The sequence below is a fragment of the Scheffersomyces coipomensis genome (genome assembly GCF_036884675.1).
Source record: "Scheffersomyces coipomensis strain NRRL Y-17651 chromosome Unknown DFJ63scaffold_3, whole genome shotgun sequence".
Taxonomy (NCBI): domain Eukaryota; kingdom Fungi; phylum Ascomycota; class Pichiomycetes; order Serinales; family Debaryomycetaceae; genus Scheffersomyces; species Scheffersomyces coipomensis.
Window position 1 is genome coordinate 1,751,600 of NW_027042894.1, and position 21,708 is coordinate 1,773,307.

The 21,708-nt window shown below is 32.8% G+C and overlaps 8 protein-coding genes across 8 annotated transcripts; 3 read left to right on the forward strand and 5 right to left on the reverse strand. All coding sequences in view use genetic code 12, as the record gives it.

Moving 5' to 3' along the window:
• Positions 1–70: 70 nt before the first annotated feature.
• On the forward strand, positions 71–1,243 carry PPG1 (putative serine/threonine-protein kinase; the record flags this gene model as incomplete). Its single annotated transcript, XM_064908166.1, has 1 exon — positions 71–1,243. The coding sequence occupies one exon, from the start codon at positions 71–73 to the stop codon at positions 1,241–1,243; it is 1,173 nt and encodes a 390-aa protein (XP_064762961.1).
• Positions 1,244–1,320: 77 nt separating this feature from the next.
• DFJ63DRAFT_127329 (ubiquitin-like protein) lies at positions 1,321–1,718 on the reverse strand. The gene has a single exon (XM_064903367.1). It carries the CDS (start codon positions 1,617–1,619, stop codon positions 1,398–1,400), a length of 222 nt encoding a protein of 73 aa, XP_064762962.1. The 5' UTR covers positions 1,620–1,718; the 3' UTR covers positions 1,321–1,397.
• Positions 1,531–6,283, forward strand: SSK2 (mitogen-activated protein kinase kinase kinase). The gene has a single exon (XM_064903342.1). It carries the CDS (start codon positions 1,818–1,820, stop codon positions 6,102–6,104), a length of 4,287 nt encoding a protein of 1,428 aa, XP_064762963.1. The 5' UTR covers positions 1,531–1,817; the 3' UTR covers positions 6,105–6,283.
• A 1-nt stretch (position 6,284) lies between these two features.
• IMG2 (mitochondrial 54S ribosomal protein mL49) lies at positions 6,285–6,855 on the reverse strand. Its single transcript, XM_064903343.1, has one exon. It carries the CDS (start codon positions 6,756–6,758, stop codon positions 6,381–6,383), a length of 378 nt encoding a protein of 125 aa, XP_064762964.1. The 5' UTR covers positions 6,759–6,855; the 3' UTR covers positions 6,285–6,380.
• Positions 6,856–6,951: 96 nt separating this feature from the next.
• CSR1 (Csr1p) lies at positions 6,952–9,315 on the reverse strand (the record flags this gene model as incomplete). Its single annotated transcript, XM_064908167.1, has 1 exon — positions 6,952–9,315. The coding sequence occupies one exon, from the start codon at positions 9,313–9,315 to the stop codon at positions 6,952–6,954; it is 2,364 nt and encodes a 787-aa protein (XP_064762965.1).
• Positions 9,316–11,432: 2,117 nt separating this feature from the next.
• Positions 11,433–13,013, forward strand: DFJ63DRAFT_335162 (uncharacterized protein; the record flags this gene model as incomplete). Its single annotated transcript, XM_064908168.1, has 1 exon — positions 11,433–13,013. One exon carries the CDS (start codon positions 11,433–11,435, stop codon positions 13,011–13,013), a length of 1,581 nt encoding a protein of 526 aa, XP_064762966.1.
• A 64-nt stretch (positions 13,014–13,077) lies between these two features.
• DFJ63DRAFT_318688 (uncharacterized protein) lies at positions 13,078–15,751 on the reverse strand. The gene has a single exon (XM_064906974.1). It carries the CDS (start codon positions 15,593–15,595, stop codon positions 13,160–13,162), a length of 2,436 nt encoding a protein of 811 aa, XP_064762967.1. The 5' UTR covers positions 15,596–15,751; the 3' UTR covers positions 13,078–13,159.
• Positions 15,752–18,140, reverse strand: ABZ1 (4-amino-4-deoxychorismate synthase; the record flags this gene model as incomplete). Its single annotated transcript, XM_064908728.1, has 2 exons — positions 15,752–16,565; positions 16,646–18,140. The coding sequence occupies 2 exons, from the start codon at positions 18,138–18,140 to the stop codon at positions 15,841–15,843; spliced, it is 2,220 nt and encodes a 739-aa protein (XP_064762968.1). The 3' UTR covers positions 15,752–15,840.
• Positions 18,141–21,708: the final 3,568 nt, after the last annotated feature.

Genomic DNA, 21,708 nt, shown 5'->3' on the forward strand with positions numbered 1-21,708 from the left:
GAAGCATAGCATAGATAAATAGAACATACCATTCATGGGCATATACATACATTCATAATCATCATAAACAATGACTGTTCCGTTTAGTATACCCACCACGGATCTTGATTATTGTTTGGAACAATTATTAGATCATAAACCTCCCAAGATCTTACCCCCAGAGACAATACAACAACTATGTCATACGTTGAAGACACAGTTGTTGTCAGCCCCTAATATCATGCAACTTCAATCACCGATATCGGTGGTGGGTGATATTCATGGTCAATATCATGATCTTTTAGAAATCTTTCAAATTGGAGGTTCGCCTCCTGATACCAATTATTTATTCTTAGGAGATTATGTGGATAGAGGATATTATTCAGTAGAGACTATATCATTATTGATTGCCTTGAAATTGAGATATCCTGATCGGATTTATTTAATAAGAGGAAATCATGAATCAAGAACAATTACCACAAATTATGGATTCTATACTGAAGTATTAACCAAATATAATGGATCATCAGAAGTTTGGACTTATTTCACTGATCTATTCGATTATTTACCATTAGGAGCTACGATTGATGGCAAGATATTTGCAGCTCATGGAGGTTTATCACCAAGTTGTCAACAATTAGATCAAATTAGGGCTCTTGATCGATTTAGAGAGATACCTCATGATGGAATAATGGCTGATTTAGTATGGTCAGATCCGGATACAGAAATAATGGATTTTAAATTATCACCAAGAGGGGCTGGTTACCTATTTGGTTTAGATGTTATTAATAAATTTTGTCATGATAATGATTTAGTGCAAATGATTCGAGCTCATCAATTATGTAATGAAGGTTATACAAGTTATTGGAAGGGGAAATGTTTAACAGTATGGTCAGCACCTAATTATTGCTACAGATGTGGTAATAAAGCAAGTGTATTAGAAATTTTACATTCAAATTATGGATCTAAAGAACAACAACGACTGAATACAGAGGAAGATATAATTGAAGATGATGGGAATTTCTTATCTTATGAAGATTATGAAAATCGATTCAATAGTTTGAAAGTTCGTCAACGTCAAGGTGTCCTTGCAGGTCAATTCTTTAATGTATTCGAGGCATCCCCTGAAAATAATGAAGATACAAGTCAAGGTAAAAGTGTTAATGGAATCAATTCAAATGAAAACTTTACTGGAAATGGTGATTTCTTCTCATCTTTCTTTCAAGAAAGACCTGCTAAACAATATGTGGAATATTTCCTTTAACATCAATTTAACGATTTGTATCATAGATTCTTTTTCATTGTATTATTCTTATTATTACTTCTCTTTTCTTTAATGACATGACATGGCATAACCCATATATATAGTTAATGTACCTTTATTTATTCTTAATGCATAGATTAAACACCCAACTTACCTAACCGTAATACAATTCAAAATTAAACCCATCATGAACTTCATAATCATCAAGACTAATATGGTCTTTGTAAACACTATTACCCTTCTTAAGAATCAACTTATCATACGGAGTTCCAATCTGTAACGATATAATCTTCTTCAAATCCCCAATGGAGTCAGAAGGCAAGCATTTCACTTTGATCTTCTTCCCCAATCTATCGTTAGCCAACACCTCTATCATGCTTTGATGAATTTACTTAGTTATCAACTTTGGCTGCCATTTTCAAAACAGCAAATCAAAAAAATTTGTTGATATTTTTTCTGAGAGAGATAATTTTTTTGATAATCAAAAAATTTGGAGTAATTTATCAATTATAATTGAAACTTCATTTTAAAACCATATTCAATTGATCATTGACTTTGTTCAACACCAGGGATAATGACGGGTCAGAATTCAAATACCTCGTCTGGATCGAGTAATGGCAAAGACCAGGGTCAATCATCATCCCATACATCCACTAATTCAACACATCGTCATAATCTTTCAGCTACACAAAGGCGGCCCTCATTATTAAGAAACACTTCAGCCAATTCTAATCCATCAGTGGCAGCTGCTTTGGCAGCAGTATCGAATACTAATGCAGCTCCCCTTCATTCCAGTCACCTTAAACGATCCACCAATAGTACTTCATCTACATCTTCTAATTCATCTACTAATAGCAATAATAATGGCAACAACAACAGTACCACGTCTCCATCATCAACCATCAATAACTCATCGTCTAATCAATCATCCATTGCAATCGCAACATCAAATAGAAATCGTCCTCGTTCCTTATCTCAGACATTGTCTCAGAATATAAATATACTGCCACATAATAATAATCCTCAATATCTTGCTCAAGAACGAGCATATCTTAAAAAGATTCGTAATCAGTTAGTGGATGATTATTATACCAAGGGTATTTCAGGAGCAGATGATGAAAGTAAGGATGGAGATGTTAATGAAGATGATGAGGATGATGATGATGATAGTAATGATTCTAGTGGAAATGCTAACTTTTTGGAAGATTTAGATGATGATAAATATCAAATTGATTTTAGTTTAGCTTATTCCATGATGAAGAATGGTAATGCAAATGTGAATATGAATCCTAATAAGAATATAACCCAATTAAATAAAGATGACACTGATGATCCAGCTGTCATAGAAAGATTGGAATGGCAATCAATGTTAACATCAGTATTAACTGGTGATGTTGTCACTTCTGAAAAAACTAAAATCATTAATAATAATAATCCAGATAATCCTCAAGAGTCATTTTTACATGCTACATATAAGGAAAGTTTATGGTTTGGTATTAGAGCTAAATTATTCAATAGAACTGAAGATGATCAAAGAAAAATCATATCGTACAGAAGAACATTGACGGATCAATTAATTGAAGATATTTTAAAATTTGAAATTAATTATGAAGATGCCGCCAATAATCCTACTAGAAATCAAGTTATGGATATATTGGATCGTTATGAATTGGCATGCTCTAATTGGAGAACATTAGAAGATATGAAAACAGATAAACCACTTTGTCGAAGTGAAGAATTTGAAAATAGGATCGATGCTTTAAATGCCTGGTTTACAATCACAGAAGCAATTGCTAGAGAAACTCGATCTTTAAGATCTTGGATCGGTAATGATGAATTGGATATAACTAAAAGTCCAGTAGAAACTCCTTCACTGACTTCCTCTTCGTTGACAAGTAGTAAAGTGATTCGAAAAATATTCGATGAAGATAATAAATCATTAGCTGAAAGACTTATGAAAGAAAAGGATGTTCATACTATCTTTCTGAAACGTATCTTTATACCGATGTCTCCCTGGATAATGAAATCAAAAGAGACATATATACGATTGGGTCATATGTTTGAACAAATGAAGTTACCTGATTATATTCATGATTTAATTCAAATTTGTATTATTCCAATGAAATTAATTAAAGAAATTATCAAGGTTAGACTTGGTTATGCTATGAAATTACAAAATCCAACCTTAATGATGATTGATCAAATGATTGAAGATTTTAAAACATATATCACTATCGCCTTGGAAGTTAAAATGGGTCTTCAACAATATTGTAAGCCTGTTGCTGGTGATACTTGGGTGATTGGTGATTTATTTGAAGGAGAAAATCTGGATTTCGATCAAGTTGTTTTAAGTTGTGCTAAATATTATTTGGTTTTATTAAATAGAAAATTATTGGATAGTTCGAGATCTACTACCAATTTCAGAACTTTTAAAGAACCAGAAGAATTAGAAGAGGCATGGTCGTTCTTAAGATGGTTAGGAAACTTTATTGATGGTGGTAGTGTTTTAGTTTCAGAACAAATAACATTATTGGCGCTGAAATTAATTCACAGACTATTAGCTTATTTTAATAGTCAATTAAGATCACCACCTTCGGCTATCACTTCAGATCTAGTAAGATGGTATAGTTCTACCACTGAAAACTTTGGTCAATTACGTCGTAAGCTTGCGAGATTCACTGGAGAAATGTCTCGTGAATTCACAAATTCATTAGTATTTGATCTCCCTTCAACTCCAACTAATCTAACTAAGAATTTGTTAGAAATCTTGAAATCTAGGAATCATTTCTTGGTTTATACAAATACTGTGGAAGCTCAAGGTATTTACTTTTTTGCCAGTCCTGAACTTGCTGGTAATGAACAAGAAATTCTTAAAATCATTAACGGTTCTTATGTTGGTTTAGATTCTAATAATTCAAATCTTGAATTTACAGATTTATTAGATTTAATGCAATCTAGTGAAAGTGATGAAGATTATATACCGCATGCATTACCATCCCATTCAAGTGATTTTGCTTACGTGTTAGCTTTATGTCCTCCTAAACCAATAGTTTGGGAAGGTAATATTGTTACAGTTAATATCAATCAAGTACCAATTAGTGACGTTAAGGCCGGCCAAATGATCCTAATTACAAAATTACCTTACTACAGTTTACATATCGTTAGAGAAAAGTTCCTTGACATTGTTAGTGACATTATGCCTGCTGCACCAATTGATCAAAGATGTTCTTTAACCAATGTCCATCAAGAGTTAATTAAAATCAATAGGGCGTTTTTTAAAATGTGTATATCGGTGCTTGATTCAGTGAAAATAGTAAGGGATAAATGTAAAGAGCTCTCTCCTGATGGTGAATATCAAGCATTAATCAATAATTATTTCATTTATGCCAGGGATTACGGAAAAAACTCGATTAGGAACTTGGATAGTTCTAGAAAATCTGCTGTTATAATGAAATTGATTCAATTATCGATTGATTGGGTTAGTTTTATTTGTGATGATTGTATGCCTACTGATAGAAAAACATTCAGATGGTGTGTGTTGGCATTGGAATTTGCTATGGATATGACTAGAGGGTTCAATGTGTTGGTGTTAAATGATGAACAATTTTATAAATTGAAATTAAAAGTTGCACGTTGTATGTCATTACTTATTTCTCATTTCGATATTATGGGTGCTAGATCAAGTGAAGCTGAAAGAAATACATTGCTTAAGTGGTCTTCAACTAGACATAGAATTGAGAATTCGTCAGATGACAATTATATTATCAAGGCTTATAGAGATGACTTGATGAATCAAATTGAAGAGATTGAAGATTATAGAACTGATCTTCAAGAAGATTTACATTCGGTGGGTAGAGTTTTGGATATCACTGATCTGGAATATCAATTCGTTACATTGTTGGCATCATCATTTTCTAGTGTTTCTATTAGATGGCAAAAGGGTAAGTTTATCGGTGGTGGTACTTTTGGTCAAGTATTTGCATCGGTGAATTTAGACACTGGTGGAGTGATGGCAGTTAAAGAAATCAGATTCCATGATAGTCAATCTATAAAAAATATTGTTCCATCCATTAAAGAAGAAATGACAGTATTGGAAATGCTTAATCATCCTAATGTGGTGCAATATTTTGGAGTTGAAGTTCATAGAGATAAGGTTTATATTTTTATGGAATTTTGTGAAGGTGGTTCATTATCCGGTTTATTAACGCATGGTAGAATTGAAGATGAAGTTGTCATACAAGTCTATACTTTACAAATGTTAGAAGGTTTAGCATACTTGCATCAATCAGGAGTTGTTCATCGTGATATTAAGCCTGAAAATATTTTATTAGATCATAATGGGGTTATAAAGTTTGTTGATTTTGGTGCTGCCAAAGTCATCGCTACTAGTGGTAGAACCAGAAATCCAGGAAGTATTGGTTCAAGACAAGTCAATGGGAATCCAAATTCCATGACCGGTACCCCAATGTACATGTCACCAGAAGTTATTACTGGTTCTTCTTCCGATAGAAGTGGAGTGATTGATATTTGGTCTCTTGGTTGTTGTGTTTTAGAAATGGCAACAGGTCGTAGACCATGGGCTAATCTTGATAATGAATGGGCCATTATGTATCATATTGCGGCTGGCCATAAGCCACAATTACCATCTGCTGATCAATTAAGTGAAGCAGGAAGAAAGTTCATTTCCAGGTGTTTGGAACATGATCCAAAGAAGAGACCAAGTGCAGTGGAATTATTGAATGATCCGTGGATTGTTGCAATTAGACAAGCTGCGTTTGGAGCTGTCTCTGAAGTCAATACTACTCCAGTTTCTGAATCAACTAGTGAAGTATTTCCTGTTGCAACGTCTGCTGCAACTTGATTTCTTCGTTTCGTTTTAGTTTTAGTTTGTTTTATTCTATTTTTTTTTCTTATGGTTATTTCTTTCATTTTTATTAATGGTATTGCATTATCGTTTATTTTCGGACTTTTTAATTAACTTTTCTTTGTTTCCATAGTTTTTAGGTATAATATTTAACGATGCTACAAAAATATATGTTTAGTATATATAGCTAATATTGGACATTAAATTTCATATATTAATATACTTGAAATAGATGTGGTATATACAAGAGTGAATGATGAATTATAATACTATTTATATGTCGGTTTTGATTCCATTATCAAAGTATTGTTTTATTTCATCAACAACATTTCCTTTAATATTGGCATATCCATAAGTTTGATTAACTGTTATTTTAAGATCAGGATTGATTGACAAGAGATCAGTTTTGAATTGTGCTAAGTCTCCCTTTATCCTCTTTACTTCGGTGGTTAACTTTGTATTTTGTACTTTTAAATAAACTGGCCAGTGTTTGAATTTAGTCTTTTCAATGGAATAGTTCTTGATTCCAAATCCATTATTAGGTAAGTCTGTGTAATTTATGGATGATAATGCAGGTATTTCGTAGTTGACGACTGCTGGTTTAGGAGTAGGTATTCTCACTGCTTTAAGTGAAATCAATGAAGGTCTCATCTTTGTAGTTGTATAGTTATATGAACAGCTTAAACATTCATGGAGCAAACTACCTTCACAGAAGTGAAAAAAAAAATTATCAAAATTGAATGGTGATGTCGCAAAAAATGTGAAATTATAGCAACGACATTAAAACATCCGTAACGCAATAATATATACATTGGCTATATAAATAAATATCAATCTATAAACCCTACACACCTAATATGTTTTCAACTTTAAGATTCATGGGTAAAATTGGATCATCTGATCCATCAACCTTGTGAGATTTATAATGTTTGGTAAAATCAGGCTTTTTATCGAATTCTTCCCCACAAATATCACATTTAAAACTCTTTAAATGAATTTTCATATGTTTGGTTAAATTTGAACTTTCACTAAATCGTTTATTACATCCTGGCCATTTACATATTAATGGTTTTTCACCTGTATGAACACGATTATGAATCGATAATGAAGAACTAGTGGCGAATTTCTTATTACAAATTGAACAAGTGAATGGCTTTTCTCCACTATGAGTACGTAAATGTTGTTTTAACATTGTTTCGACTGCAAAACAAGCTCCACAAACCTTACATTCGCATGGCTTATGATTAGTATGGATATGGATATGTCTTAATAATTTCTGTCTTTGAGTGAAAATCTTACCATTATGTCTTTCACAATCGATCCAATTACATGTATAAATAGACTTACCTGATCCAATATGAACATTGATTAAATGATCTTGTAAATCTCCTTCTGAATCATGACATTTGTTACATGGAATAGGTATACCATTACTATCTACTCCAATTTGCCATTTACAAGTATGGGTTGGATCTACTGCACTATCTGATGAATGATTTCTCCTCTTTGGTAAGATCTTCATGGATGTAATTTGTAACTCATTAGCTGATATTTTCTCATATTCTTCAGTCTTAATCTTCATCTCTGGTGAACGTGGAGATGAATCAACTGATTTATCCACTGAGTTAGGAGTCAAGATTTGACTTTGTAAAGTTGGCACATGACTATTATAACCATTAAAGCCACTATTATCTTGTTCATTTTTATGAGTTACTAAATGACTTAATAATGAATTCAAATCTGTATTAGCATAAGTACAATCATTCCATTCACAATGAAAATTTGGATTAATGGTTTCATAATTCGGATTCTTATCGGCATCATTCAATCCATATTCTGTACTTATATGTTGACCCATTATATGTTTTAAAAGGGTATCATCATTAACTTTCTTAAAACAATTATCCCATTTACATGAGTACAGTGATGATTCTAATGGAAATTGATCTGAATTGTTGTTGGTAGTTGTGGTATTTGAATTTAATAGTTGAGATAACGAAGGTGTATTAGAATCATGAGTAATGACTTCTTCCACGGTAGAAGTAGATGTTGAAGGTTGTTTTGAATTCAAAAGTTGATTGAAATTATTAAATTGGATATAAAAATCAAAATCAGAAAGTAATTGATCTGGATCATTAACGGCATTACCATTGATATCATTGGTATTATTAGTATTGGTAGAGTTAAACGTGTCGACATTAGGGATAGTTGTGTGAAAACAGGATTGATGGAAATGATGATGATCAGATTCATATTTCACTTTTGAATTAGTGATAGTTTCAGGATGCAGATGACATTCATGAGGAAAATGAACTTCAAACTGCTTATTGTTTGTTGAAGTATTTGGTTTTCTTTTCTTTAAGTTTGGTTCACTATACTCTGTCAAATTCTTGTGAACATTATTAATCAAATCTTCAAAAAGAGGTTTCTTAGATAGTTGTAATTCACATAAATTATTTTGATGATGAGGATGGTTTTGTTGTTGTGGTAAACAACAATTATAAGAATCAAAAACATCATTTGTAGTAGTATTAATTGGATATGTATTGTTATTATTGGCCTGGTTTGAATGGTTACAAATAGAATAACTCAAACAATTTGGATTACCACAACAGTCGACAGCAGGAGTCTTGTTAGTTGAAGTTGAAGCAGTTGGTGTTGATGTGGTTGTAGTTGCCACTGGACATGGACTCAAGATATCTTGACAGTTCTCATCTTCACAACAAACCTCTTCACAATCACTACTCGATATTTCACTATCATTACAACACGTTGAATTTTCACATTCAACACATTTTGAAGTATCAGTCTTAACAGAATCTTCACAAGTTGAAAAGAAACAATCATCTAATTCATCACAGAAGATATCATTACATAAATCAATATTATCATAATCCTTACAAGAATCATGAAAAGCAGTAGTTAGTTGAGCATTATCACTGTTGATGTTAGTAATATTCTTATCAGATACCTCCGTGATACCAGTTATTGAATTATTGTTATCTACATCAGCAAAATGATGATCATGATCATGATTATGAATATGACCATGAATATGGGTATGATCCTTATGTCTATGGATATGGCCATGGACATAACCATGAGTTTTTAAACCCAAATTCGCATTAGTAAGTAAGTCAGATTTTGATAACGTTTGATATAAAGACTCCGGTATCATTATTTCATTTGACTTATTTGGACCACTCATTCTTTAAACCAAATGTAATCCTATATACTCACCAGAAGAATATCCTTGATGATGCTTCAAAATGATATTTAATTAAAATTTTTTTTCAAATAAGTTGAAAAACCACCAAAACCAAAAAAAAAACTATGATGATGACACAATTATAATTAGCCTTTTCTAATTATGGTTATTGTTTTATTATATGAATGTTGCAGTTTATTTTACTTTCAACATATATCTATACCTAGCCTGGGTAATTATTATCAATTACTGTAACCAATCTACCACCAAATTCAATACCGAACCTAAATCAGCAATAAAGGGTACACATACAAATAATCACGGTATGGTAATTACTGATGTGCGGCAGCAAATTGTTCACCTTTATTATTCAAAATTTGATTTCCCAAGTAAATGGCTAAGCGCTATCTTTAAAAAAAAATTGTTGCAGTTTGCAATACCTTGGTGGTTACAGTTGGAGGAAGAGGAAGATATCGCTATAATTTTCTGTTTTTAAATTTTTCGATTGTGCCCTCCACTGAGTTGCCCCTCGTTTGGTCATGTGAAGAGTATCATGTGACTTTTATGGGGTGTAATTTATCTTAACTGGCAGCAACAAAGATGTGCAACTTCAAGAGTAATCCCCTTACTTAATTCGTTTAAGCTTATGAATAAGTTACTTTCTCTTCACTACATGTGAGTAGTTTGGATTATTTTGTCAGATTGGTGTTAATGTTTAACTTTTTCTATATTATTATTAATTTCCAATTTTAGCAACATTTTCTGTTGAATGCAAATTCACATTTTTTTTACAAATAACTATAGTTTGTATTCAGACCTTTAGATTTAGTCTAATTACATCATCTAATCCTTTACATCTATACAGTGGTTAACGTGCTTACTGATCTTTATGCTCTTGAAAATCTAGAAGTCTATTGAAATCCCTATCTGTCAATTATTTAAGTTTACATGATACATTATGCAACAGGCGCATAAATCAAAATGTAAATAAAAAATAATTTCATTTTTAATTTCGCACCTTTTCCTAATTTGGAACACTTATAAACAAATCATATCTGCGACTTCAACAATGTTCAAACCTTCATTCAAGCTTTCCAAGTATACAAATGTATACATTTTGGAATATTTATGCGGGTCAAAGGGAAGTAAAAGGGTAGGTTTGTGCTCCAGTTCCTGATTGTTATAGAAACCTGCTTCTTTCAGTAACAAGCCACATATGAAGTTTGTGAAACTTGATATCATTTCAGGTTATCATCAACGAAGGTTACAGATTAACAGTTTTAAAAAACCGGTTTAAGGAGGTATAATGATCATTGAACTAGATAATATTTAATCAAAACATTACTAAAAGTTCCTTTAAATGGTAATTACACTTAATATGGTCCCCACTTCAAGTGTAACAAACTTTTCGAGCATACTCTGAAGAAAAAGATCTAAAAAGCTTATTTGTATCTTTTAGTAAATTATTTTTATGTTTCTAACTCGCCTGATTTATTCATTGCTTCATGAACGAAGGATCTAATTACTCTCCCAAAAGTCGGCAAATGTTGTCGCCGGAATACCCTCCTCTTTCTACCAACCAGTGCACAAAATTATTTTTGGCACTTGCCCCATCAAACCTTTATAACAACAATTCTCATGTTTGAATTACGGTTTAACCTATTGTTACCTACGTTCAATAAAGATTGTCTTTACTAGTTTTGTCCATATCAGAAACAAACACTAACCACATTAATGATTAGAGAAACATAGACAATTGTATTGTTAAGTGAATGTGTAGTATTGTTCGCTATTCTTTGAGTTAACTTTTAACGCATATCAATTCCAGATTAGGAAAGTGTACAAATATAGATCGAATTATACATTTAAGTTTAATTAATTATTCTATTATTTGCTGTGAAGAAAACCTATATAATATTATATTATATATATCGAAAGAATGTGTTAAATTTAATTCTTCTCTTATTTGTGGTGATTTAATTTTAAATTTTTGGTCTTTCAAATCTATATCACTTTTCTTATATATCCACATAACCCTACATACCGCAACTTATCATAAAAATCCCTGTTTTTGAAGATCAATATAGAGAAGTGATTGAAATTCGGCATTAAACTACATGACTATAGGACAAATACTATCAAGATCCTTAGGGAAACCTCAATTTCCTGAGGAAAGTAAGTCGCTTGATAATGATCATAAAACCAAATCAAATGAAAAGGGTATAAAGAAAAGCCCATCTATGAGATTAATAACGGCATCAAGAAGCATCATTAACAAACTTACGGTAAAGAATCAGACTAAATTAGCATCTCCAGCAATAATATCAAAATCAACTTTCCCCGCTCAATCAGCTTTAACCCCCAAGAATAACTCCAAATCATCCATTAACAATTCATCATCGCAAGATTCAGATGATCTAATACAAAATATAATAATGCCATATTACAATTACAAAGTCAATGATACTTCCAATCCTGAAATTTATGAGAAATCACGTAGTAATTCAATAAAGACTTCCAACACCCTCAAAGATATGATTCGAGAATCATCAATTTATAAATTTGAAGAATCTGAAAGCATAATGCCACAGAAGCAAGCAACAGTTGAATTACCATCCACACCAAAATCTAACTTATTACCAAACTTATCCAGTATATCACCAATTCAAAATTCAAACGCGTATAGTAATAACTCAATATTTGGGAATTTGGATGCGGTATCGTTTGATGAGAATATCTTGAGTAGAAGCACTTCAAGACATGAATCGTTATTCTATAGAACAGACATGGTAACTGATGTCAGTTCAGTCAAAGACGCGAATATTCAAATTTATAAACCATACAACATTCCATCTCTTAAAATTATAAAACAACAAGAGGATTTAGCAAATTCTCTAAGAAATGAAGGCGGTGAAGATATCAATGACCATGAGTCTAATAGAGCCACTTTTAGACTACTGAGTATCTACAATCTTGAGAATGAAATAGAGTACAAAGATCAAGGCAATACTGATTACGATATAATAGCCAATTATGGTAACCTTGATACTACTAAAAAGGAAGAAGAAAATGAGAATGGTGAAGCCGAAGATGATGAATTTCACTTTAGTAATGATGCTGATTCGTCATATGTATATAAGAAAGAGTTGCAACTATTAGCAGAAAGACACAAATTAATAGTGGAGAAACAACAATGTGAAATTCAATATTTAAAACAGCTTTTGTTTGAGGAAAGGAAACTAAACAATTATTTAGCATCCCAGAGTACTAGTACCATTGTATCTCCAGTAAGTAATAGTTCAGCTAACTCTTCACCAAGTGAATTTCAAAGTATTAAAGTCAAAAAAGTCAGATCCAAATTTATACCATTAGATATAATCTCCCATCAAAACATAAAGCAATTTCATTTGCAACCGCCCAACCTTGAATTTGCTAAACCTAGACCTTCTCCCATATATCATTCATCACAAACTGATTCAGAATTCGATAAAACAAGCTTTGATATTAATGAATTATCAGAAGAATCCATACGAAAGCCATCATTTTCTTCATCAATATTCTCAGAAGCAGATTATAAAAAAATGCAATCAAGAAATAAAGACATGGTTCCGTCTATTTCTTCTTCTTATACCATCCATTCAAGTCCCGGTTCATTTGTTTTCAACTCAGATCATGCTAAAGCATCGATCAATACTTAATATTTAATATCTTAATTCGTAAATTTTCTATTTTTAATTTATATCTAATTTAATACAATGGGTTTTCATTTAAAATAAAAAAAAAGTGATTTATTTATTATTATAGTACACAGAGTTATATATATGTATTTTTGCCTATTTGAAAATCAAGTTTGTAATTCCTTGATTTCATTTTCATCAGCAACTAATCCCATCACGACTAAATACATGTTCAAGTTATTTAACAAGTTTTGTTTCTTTGGTAAGTTAACGAGATCAGTATTTTCTATAGCCTTAGCACGGCTAATGACACCAAAGATTTCATCACGAACTTCATCGACAATGATTCTTTGATGACTTAATTTACCACCTAATGATAAAGTTGCTAAGAATTGCCAGACGTAATTTTCTCTTGATGATCCATCATCGACATCTTCTGGATGTGGTGGGAAAATAGCTGCGATTCTTGATTCTAAGTTTTGGAATAATTGATCATAACATGATGACCATTCAGAAAGATCAGTGGCTGAAATAGATCCTTCACCAAGAATCAACTCAGCACGAGATAATAAAGTGGTTAAAATGGTTAAACCAATCTTGGTAGTTGAAACGAATGAAACATTATTATGTTCGATCAAGATAAATAATAAACCAGTAATGTCAGTGAATTTGAATTCTAAAACAGCATTCATTAAAACTTTTGAGAAGGTTAATGAATATGATTCAACTAATTTAACTATTGATTCAGGAACTTTTTTAGATTCATAAGTGGTATAGGATCCATTTTTAATGACTGACAAGTTTTCCAAGTTAGAAATGATTAAAGTAACGATAGTTAAAACTTGTGTAGTTGATAAAAACTTGAATAAACGAGGTAAGATCTTTAATGCCTTGTGATAATTTAAACATTGAATAAAAGGATTGACTTCAGCTTCTTCATCTCCAGAGAGAGAGGATTGTTCCAAAACTTTTAAAGATTCCCATAAATTAGAATTATCAACATCACTATTGGTTCTTGATTCACTTTCAATATTCATAAGTTCAGTGATTATATTCTCTAAGATACTCATAATATCTCTATTAGAATACTTATGTTTGTCAGAGCTTCCACCAACTTCACCCTTCTGTTCAGCTTCAAGCTTTCTTTGTTGGGCTTTACTAATGATTTCTAGTTGTTGTCTAGGTTTCTTACCTGAACCAAAAGAAATTTTACCTAAGGCACCTTCTCTAGCATATTGGGTCAACTTTGGTCTTTCTTTGGCAACAGTAACAGCTCTTTGAACTTGTTGTTGCATTCTTTGTAAAGCAACATCTGCTCTCTTAAAACGACCACCTAATCTATGACCACTTTGATCTAAATAAGCTTGAGCAATAGAGTTATTTTGATGACTGTGATCAATAGCTGCGTTGTTTACTTTTGGATGAATAACTTTAAAAACTTGAGCATAGAAATCTTCATTATAAGGATCCTCAGTGACAATTTGGGATAATTGGAAACGAGTAACGAAATCTTTATCCTTTGGATTCATAATACCTGAATATTTCATGATTCTGGCAACTTTTTCTTGTCTTCTTGAAAGTTTTTCTTCTTCTGCAGGAGTTAATTCAACTTGTGGTTGTTGGTGTTGATGTTGAGCTCTACGTTGATTTCTATCGTATCCACGATGGTAGTTATCGTTTTGACGGTATTGATTTTGTTGTTGCTGCTGTTGTTGATGTTGATGTTGTTGATGTTGAACATGATGAACAGGAGCTTGAGCTTGAAGTTGAGCTTCTTTGGATCCTAACACAGGAAATTGGGACAAATCAGCAGATCTGTCTGATTGAGGTGCAACATTAGGAACGATATTAACAGGTTGAGATACTTGGGGTTCAGCTTCTACCTTTTGAACTTGTTGAGGTTGTGGAGGTTGTTGTTGAACTTGTTGAACTTGTTGAGGTGGAGGAGGTAATTGTTGCTGTTGTTGCATTGGAGGAGCTTGTTGCAATGGCTGTTGGAATTGAGGTGGTAATTGTCCTGGTTGAAGACCTTGAGGTTGTAATTGTTGAGGATAAGGAACACCTGGGAATTGACCATACTGTTGAGGCATGAATCCAGCTGGTGGTAACATATAACCTCCAAATTGGGGTGGTGGAGGTAACATACCTGGCATACCATAAGGTTGAGGAGGATATTGAGGCATATGTTGTTGTTGAGGTTGTTGACGATCTATAGCAGTAAGTTGAGCTTCAATTTCTTCTAATGATAAAATCTTCTTTTCTGGTTTTGGAGCACTAGTTTCTGATTTAGTTGGTGGAACATCAGCTCCCCACAAATCTTGCATGAAATCATCATCATTAGTTGGTTGAGCAGCTGCTTGAGCGTAACTAATGGTTTGAACTGGAGGTTGAAGAGCTGGTTTGACTGGAGCAATGCCTGAAGCAGCACCAAAATCAAAATCTTTACCAATATTATCAGCATTACCAAAGGTATCAGTATTGAACGCATCATCGCCTTCGTCTAACTGATCACCTAATCCATCATAGGTTTCTTCAAAGTCGTAAGCCTCATTCTGGCCCCTGTTTGAAGGGGGAGCTGAAGGATCGAATCCGAAGAATGACATACTTTTGATAGTCTTTGGGATTTGTTAATTTGAATTCAAAAGAGTCGTAGTTATGCCAGTTTTCAATTATCCTTTTTGAGCAAATCGAAAAAAAAAAAAAAGTTCGACAAAAATTTCAAAAATATAAAATCACGTGAGTCTATATATGCAGGAACGATTTCTTTATTTCTATTTACAGTATGATTTACTTCTATATATGTACATAATAATTATATGAATTGCAAAACTTAGGTTGCAACTGTTTTCTATTTAAAGGCTTGTAAAGCACTAACCAATTTAAGTTCCATTTCATCCCATTCATCTTCAGAATTACTAAGAACTGTTATAGCTCCTCCTGCTCCTATTCTCCAAAGTTTTGTTTTGGTGGTGTTTTCTTTATCGTCAGTATAATGAAACACAGATCTGATAATGACAGACCAATCTGCTTCATCAGTTACAGACCAATAACCAACCACACCACTGTATATTCCTCTTCTCCCACCAGGATGTCCATTTTCTTGCATTGCTTCTATATCATGTAACAATTCAATCGATCTTTTCTTTGGGGCACCAGTCATAGATCCTGGAGGTAATGAGTTATGTAAGACATCAATCCCATGATAACCTTCTTTTTCTAATTGACCACGAATAACACTGACTAATTGATAAACTGTTTTATATTCTTCAACGGCCATTAATTGTGATACTTCAACTACATCGGTGAATTGATACAAGTCATGTCTGATAAGATCAACAATCATTAAATTCTCACCCATCTCCTTTGGAGTCTTTAAGATCTTAGTGGCCAATTCAATATCAACATCGGGAGTATTTCTGACTGTTCCTTTGATTGGTCTGAGTTCGATCTCTTTGTTACCAGCTTGATTATCTTTCCAAGATAAAAATCTTTCTGGAGAAGAGGAAATAATCACACAATCATCAAATTCCATAAAGCATGAAAATGGAGATGGATTCTTTTTAAGGGTTAATACTTATATATATCCCATGGCTTTATATAAGCTGGTAAGGTAATTTTCAGTTGAGTTGTCAAACAAAGCTCATATGAATCACCGGAATGTAAGTACTCTTGACAACGAGTAAACTGCTTTTCATAAGTCTCTCTGGAGGGAAAATCGAAATTAACTAAATCTTCATCCTGTGAATCCACATACCCTTTAATTGAGCTGGGGATATCGTTTATAGAAATCTTTAATTTCTCTTTGGATGCACCGATGATATTATTATATAAATTATCACACCATTGACCATCTTCACCAAGAATAGACACCAAAAACCATTCACAAGTAACATGATCGTATACAATGAATCTCTCGATGAATATTAACTTTAAATCTGGAGTGCTTTCTTTACAAATCGATTCCATTTTATCCAAGACGATATGTTGACCTTCTTCATAAGAGATTAATCCCATATACCCACCAACAAATGGTAAATCTCGAGAATGGTATGCACCTAATTGAGACTTGATTTCTTCTCTTGAAATGTATTTATCTTTCATTTTAATACCAATTGACTTCCATAACTCAGTTGAATTGTCCAACACTTGGGTACTTTTAAAACCATCCGACTCTACCGTGACTGTTGAATTGTCCACAGAATGAGTAATTATTTCACTTTTACCAGTAATAGGCAAACCTATAATAGACCATTCTCCTGGAAGTGAAGCTGAATTCAATAATAAAAATGACTTTTCTTCATTATGGAAGAAATTACATAAATCGGTAGGAAAGATATCATCATCCAAGACAAATTTCTTCAAATAGATATCATGGGATCCCCGGGTTCCAGCCTTTATAGATCCATCTGGAATCAAATATCCTTCATGGACAGTATGTGATTTAAATGCAGAGGGTAATTTATCAACATGATGAGCCACTATTTCACGCTTTGATGATTGATTGTATTCATTAGCAATGTTGGAAAAGGTCTTTACAAGATTAGCACCTTCATGAGAACAAATTGACTCGGGATGATATTGAACCCCATAAAATGGAAGTGATTTATGTTTACCTGCCATTAACACTTTTGATTTTTCATCCGAGGAATCATTATTCTCGAAACAGTATGCCAATGGTTCAATCTCATCGTTTATTCCATCCACAAATAAGGAATGATACCTTACACTACCGAATTGTTTAAGGACATTCCCCGTAAATAGGTCGGACCCAGTCTCAATGGGATATATATCATATACTTGACCATGCTTTACATTTTCCAATTTATTGATCTGATTACCAAATGAATAACACATGCATTGAAATCCAAGACATATACCCAATACCGGTATAACTGGAGATGTAGATTGTTTGAATTTCTGGAATAAAAATTTGATGATCCCAACATCTTTCTCATTGGAAGGACTTCCTGGACCAGGACCAATGACTAAGAAATCGAAATATGGCAAATATTCATTATAGAACTGTTCGTATTCATGTTCTGCAAATGAATCATTATGAATGGTTATGACCTCTCGATTGACATTTTCTTTGAGTAAATGAGCTAGATTATTCGTGAACGAGTCATACGAATCAATGAGAAGAATCATTAAAGCTGAATTGGTATAGAACTCTTACTGGCAAACAGCATAAATTTCCAACAATGAACTTTTTATGGGTTGAAATTTTTTTTACGAGAGCCAAATCGATCGCCGATTATACGCATCGTTACAAAAAAATACAATTAGACGTTAACAGTAAGTTATTTTTACATATATTTATACAAGTTTAATTATGTAATATTAGCATTATTCTACTCTTCGTCAGATTCGTCGTCATCATCATCGGATTCGTCATCACTGGAAACTTCTCCTCCTAAGGCTTTGACTTGATCCTTGTACTTTTTATTGGTTTCATCCATATCTGTCATTAATAACATTAACTCATCTAACTCAGATTTAGGTACCGTGCTGGATTTTAACTTCTTAAGTTGAGCCTTGAGATCTTCAATCTCTTTAAGTTGTTTCTCTTCCTTGGATTTTTGTTCAGCAGCTAATGCATCAGATTCTTTACTATTGGAATCTACACTCTTTTCTAATTCTTGCTTAGATTTTTCTAATTCAGCTTTTGAACTTTCAAGTTCTTTATGTTCAGTCTTTAATTGGTCCAATTCTTTCTTCAAAGCTTCCTCAGAAGTTTGGAATTTGGCTTTCTCTTCAGCAAGGCTCTTTGAACTTTCTTCAGTTGAAGTAAGCTTAAGTTTCAAATCAATAATTTCTTTAGATATAGAATCCTTCTCTGTTTTATGTTTATCAGATTCAGACTTCACTTCACCAATTTGCTTTTTCAAATCAGTTAATTCCTTTGACAATGTTTCCTTTTCTTTCTTATGATTATCTGATTCAGATTTTTGGCTATCTACTTGCTTTTCTAACTCAGCCAATTTCTTAGAAATTGAATCCTTTTCATTCTTATGATTGTCAGATTGAGATGTCACATCAACAACTTGCTTCTTCAAGTCAGTTATTTCCTTAGCTAAGTTATCCTTTTCACTCTTGTGAACATCTGAGTCAGACTTTGCCTCTGTTATTTGTTTCTTCAAGTCATCTAATTCTTTAGAAATTACTACCTTCTCTTTCTTATGATTGTCTGTTTCAGATTGTATTTGAACTAGTTGTTTCTCTAATTCAGATACTTTCGAAAGATGTTGATCTCTTTCAGCCACAAACGATGAAATTTCACTGTTTGCACCTTCTAATTTCTTTTGAATGCCAGCATGTTCTGAAAGCTGCTTCTCCAATTCAGCCTTTTCCTTTTCAGAATCAGCAAGACTCAGTTGTATTTTACTCTTTTCCGATTCTAATGCTTCTAACAACACTTTTGTTTCTGATAAATCTTTCTCGTTACTATCAACTAAAGCAATCTTCTGTTTTAATTCTGTCTCAGCGTCATGCAACTTAGATTCAAGATTTGATTTTTCTGATTTTAAGGTATCTAATTCTGAATTTGTATTAGTCAAATTACTTTCAACATTAGAAAGGGCAGCAAGTTTTGTTTCCAATTCAGTACTTTTTGATTTTTCAGACGACAATTCTTTCTCTATTCTAGCAACGGTAGCTTCCAATGTGGTGATGGATTCTTTTAACTTCTTAGAGGCATCGTCAACAGACTTAGAAATCTTTGATTGATTACCAATCTCTGTAGTTTTACTAATGATTTCGGCTTTCAAATTTTCAATTTCAGTAGAATATTTAGTGGTGGAGGATTCAAATTCTCCTTTTAATTTCGCAATCTCTTGCTCAAGGCGTTCTTTTTCTGAAGTCATCGTTATTAACTTCTTCTTATTGCCTTCATCCTTTTCTGAAGAAGACACGGAGAGATCTTCACTTTCCTTTATTAATTTTTCAATCTTTTCCTGTAACTTAGATTTCTCAGTGGTATGTTCAGATTTAGCTGAAGTAATCTGTTTCTCTAAATCGTTCTTAGAAGTCTTTAAAGAGTCGAGTAACTTTTGCTGAACATCCAACTTCTTTTTTAATCCTTCCAACTCTTTACTTTGAGTCGATAATTCTGTTTGCTTGCTACTGCTATCAGCTTTGCAAGTTTCCAATGATTTTTCCAACTTAGCAATAAGCTCGATCTTTTCCCGTAATAAGCTTTCTGCTTCAGCTTTGCTGCTGTTCGTGCTATCTAACAGCTTGACCAATTCATCATTCTTTGCAGTTGCACTCACATGTGACTTTTTGTGATCTTCAATCTCAGATTTTAATGTTTCTATTTCAGCAGTAGACGTATCAATCAATGATTGTAAGACTGATTTTTCTTCCTTAATCTTGGAAACTGTAGCTTCATGTGCTTCCTTAGCTGCCGATAAAGAATTTTCAAGAGAAGTTATCTTTTCTTTACTCTCCTTAACAATAGTTTCTGAGCTTTCACTAAGCATGCTTCTTTCTTTCTCAATCTCTTGAGCCTTTTCCTTAAGTTCATTCTTTAAATCATTAATGGTATTAGTCTTTTCTTCAACTTGCTGTTTCAAATTTTCGATATCTTTGGCCAATTTAGTTTCCAAATTCAGCTTTTCCTTGGCGAGAGTTTTCAACTTGTTAGTAGATTCAAGATTAACTTTTTCTAATTCTTCTATCTTCTTATTTAGCACAGTCCTATCCTTCTCAAGTTCAACAACTTTTCCAGAATTGTTAGCATTTTCTTTTTCGATTTTCTTGATATCTTCTTCCAAAGATAATCTAGATTCGTCAGATATCCTCAACTTTTCAACAAAAGCAGCACTAGCTTCTTCCAACTTTTGTATTTTCTCTTGCAAAGTTGAGTTCTCCGTAACAACTTTCGAGTGAGCCTCTTTGGATGTCTTAATATCAGCATTCAATGTAGATAATTCTGAAACACGCTTTTCAATATTCTTTTTCAAACTTTCAATCTCAACTTCATGTTGCTGAATAATTGTTTCCTTTTCAGATTTTTGGTCGTCAAGAGCTTTTGTCAAAGTACTGACTTTATCAGCATGAGCCAGAATCATAGTTTCCTTTTCCAACTTGTACTTTTCGATATCATTCTTCAAAGAATCTATCACCTTTGCATGATCCAGGATAACCGATTCGCTTTCCAACTTTTGCTTGTCGAGGTCTTTCTTCAAAGCATCAATTTCTTCCTCATGACTTTTAATAGAAGCTTCCTTTTCTGACTTATGATTGTCAAGATCTTTCTTCAAGGTGGCAATCTCTTTGATATGACCCAGGATAATGGTTTCCTTTTCAGCTTTGTGCTTGTCAAAATCTTTCTGCAAGGTAGTAACTTCTGCTTTATGACTTTTAATAGCAGCTTCCTTTTCTGACTTGTGATTCTCGAGATCTTTCTTTAAGGCGGCAATCTCTTTGACATGACCCAGAATAATGGTTTCCTTTTCTGAGTTGTGCTTGTCAAAATCTTTCTTTAAGGTGCTAACTTCTGCCTCACGAATTTGAATAGCAGCTTCTTTATCAGATATGTGCTTGTCGATGTCTTTTTTCAAGATACCAACCTTATCAGCATGACTCAGTATAAGTGAGTTATTTTCAGCCTTTTGCTTTTCAAGTTCGTTGCTTAAGGTATCAAGGTCAGCTTTATGCTTCTGAATAGCTGTTTCTTTCTCCGATTGATGCTTCTCTATATCATTTTTCAAAG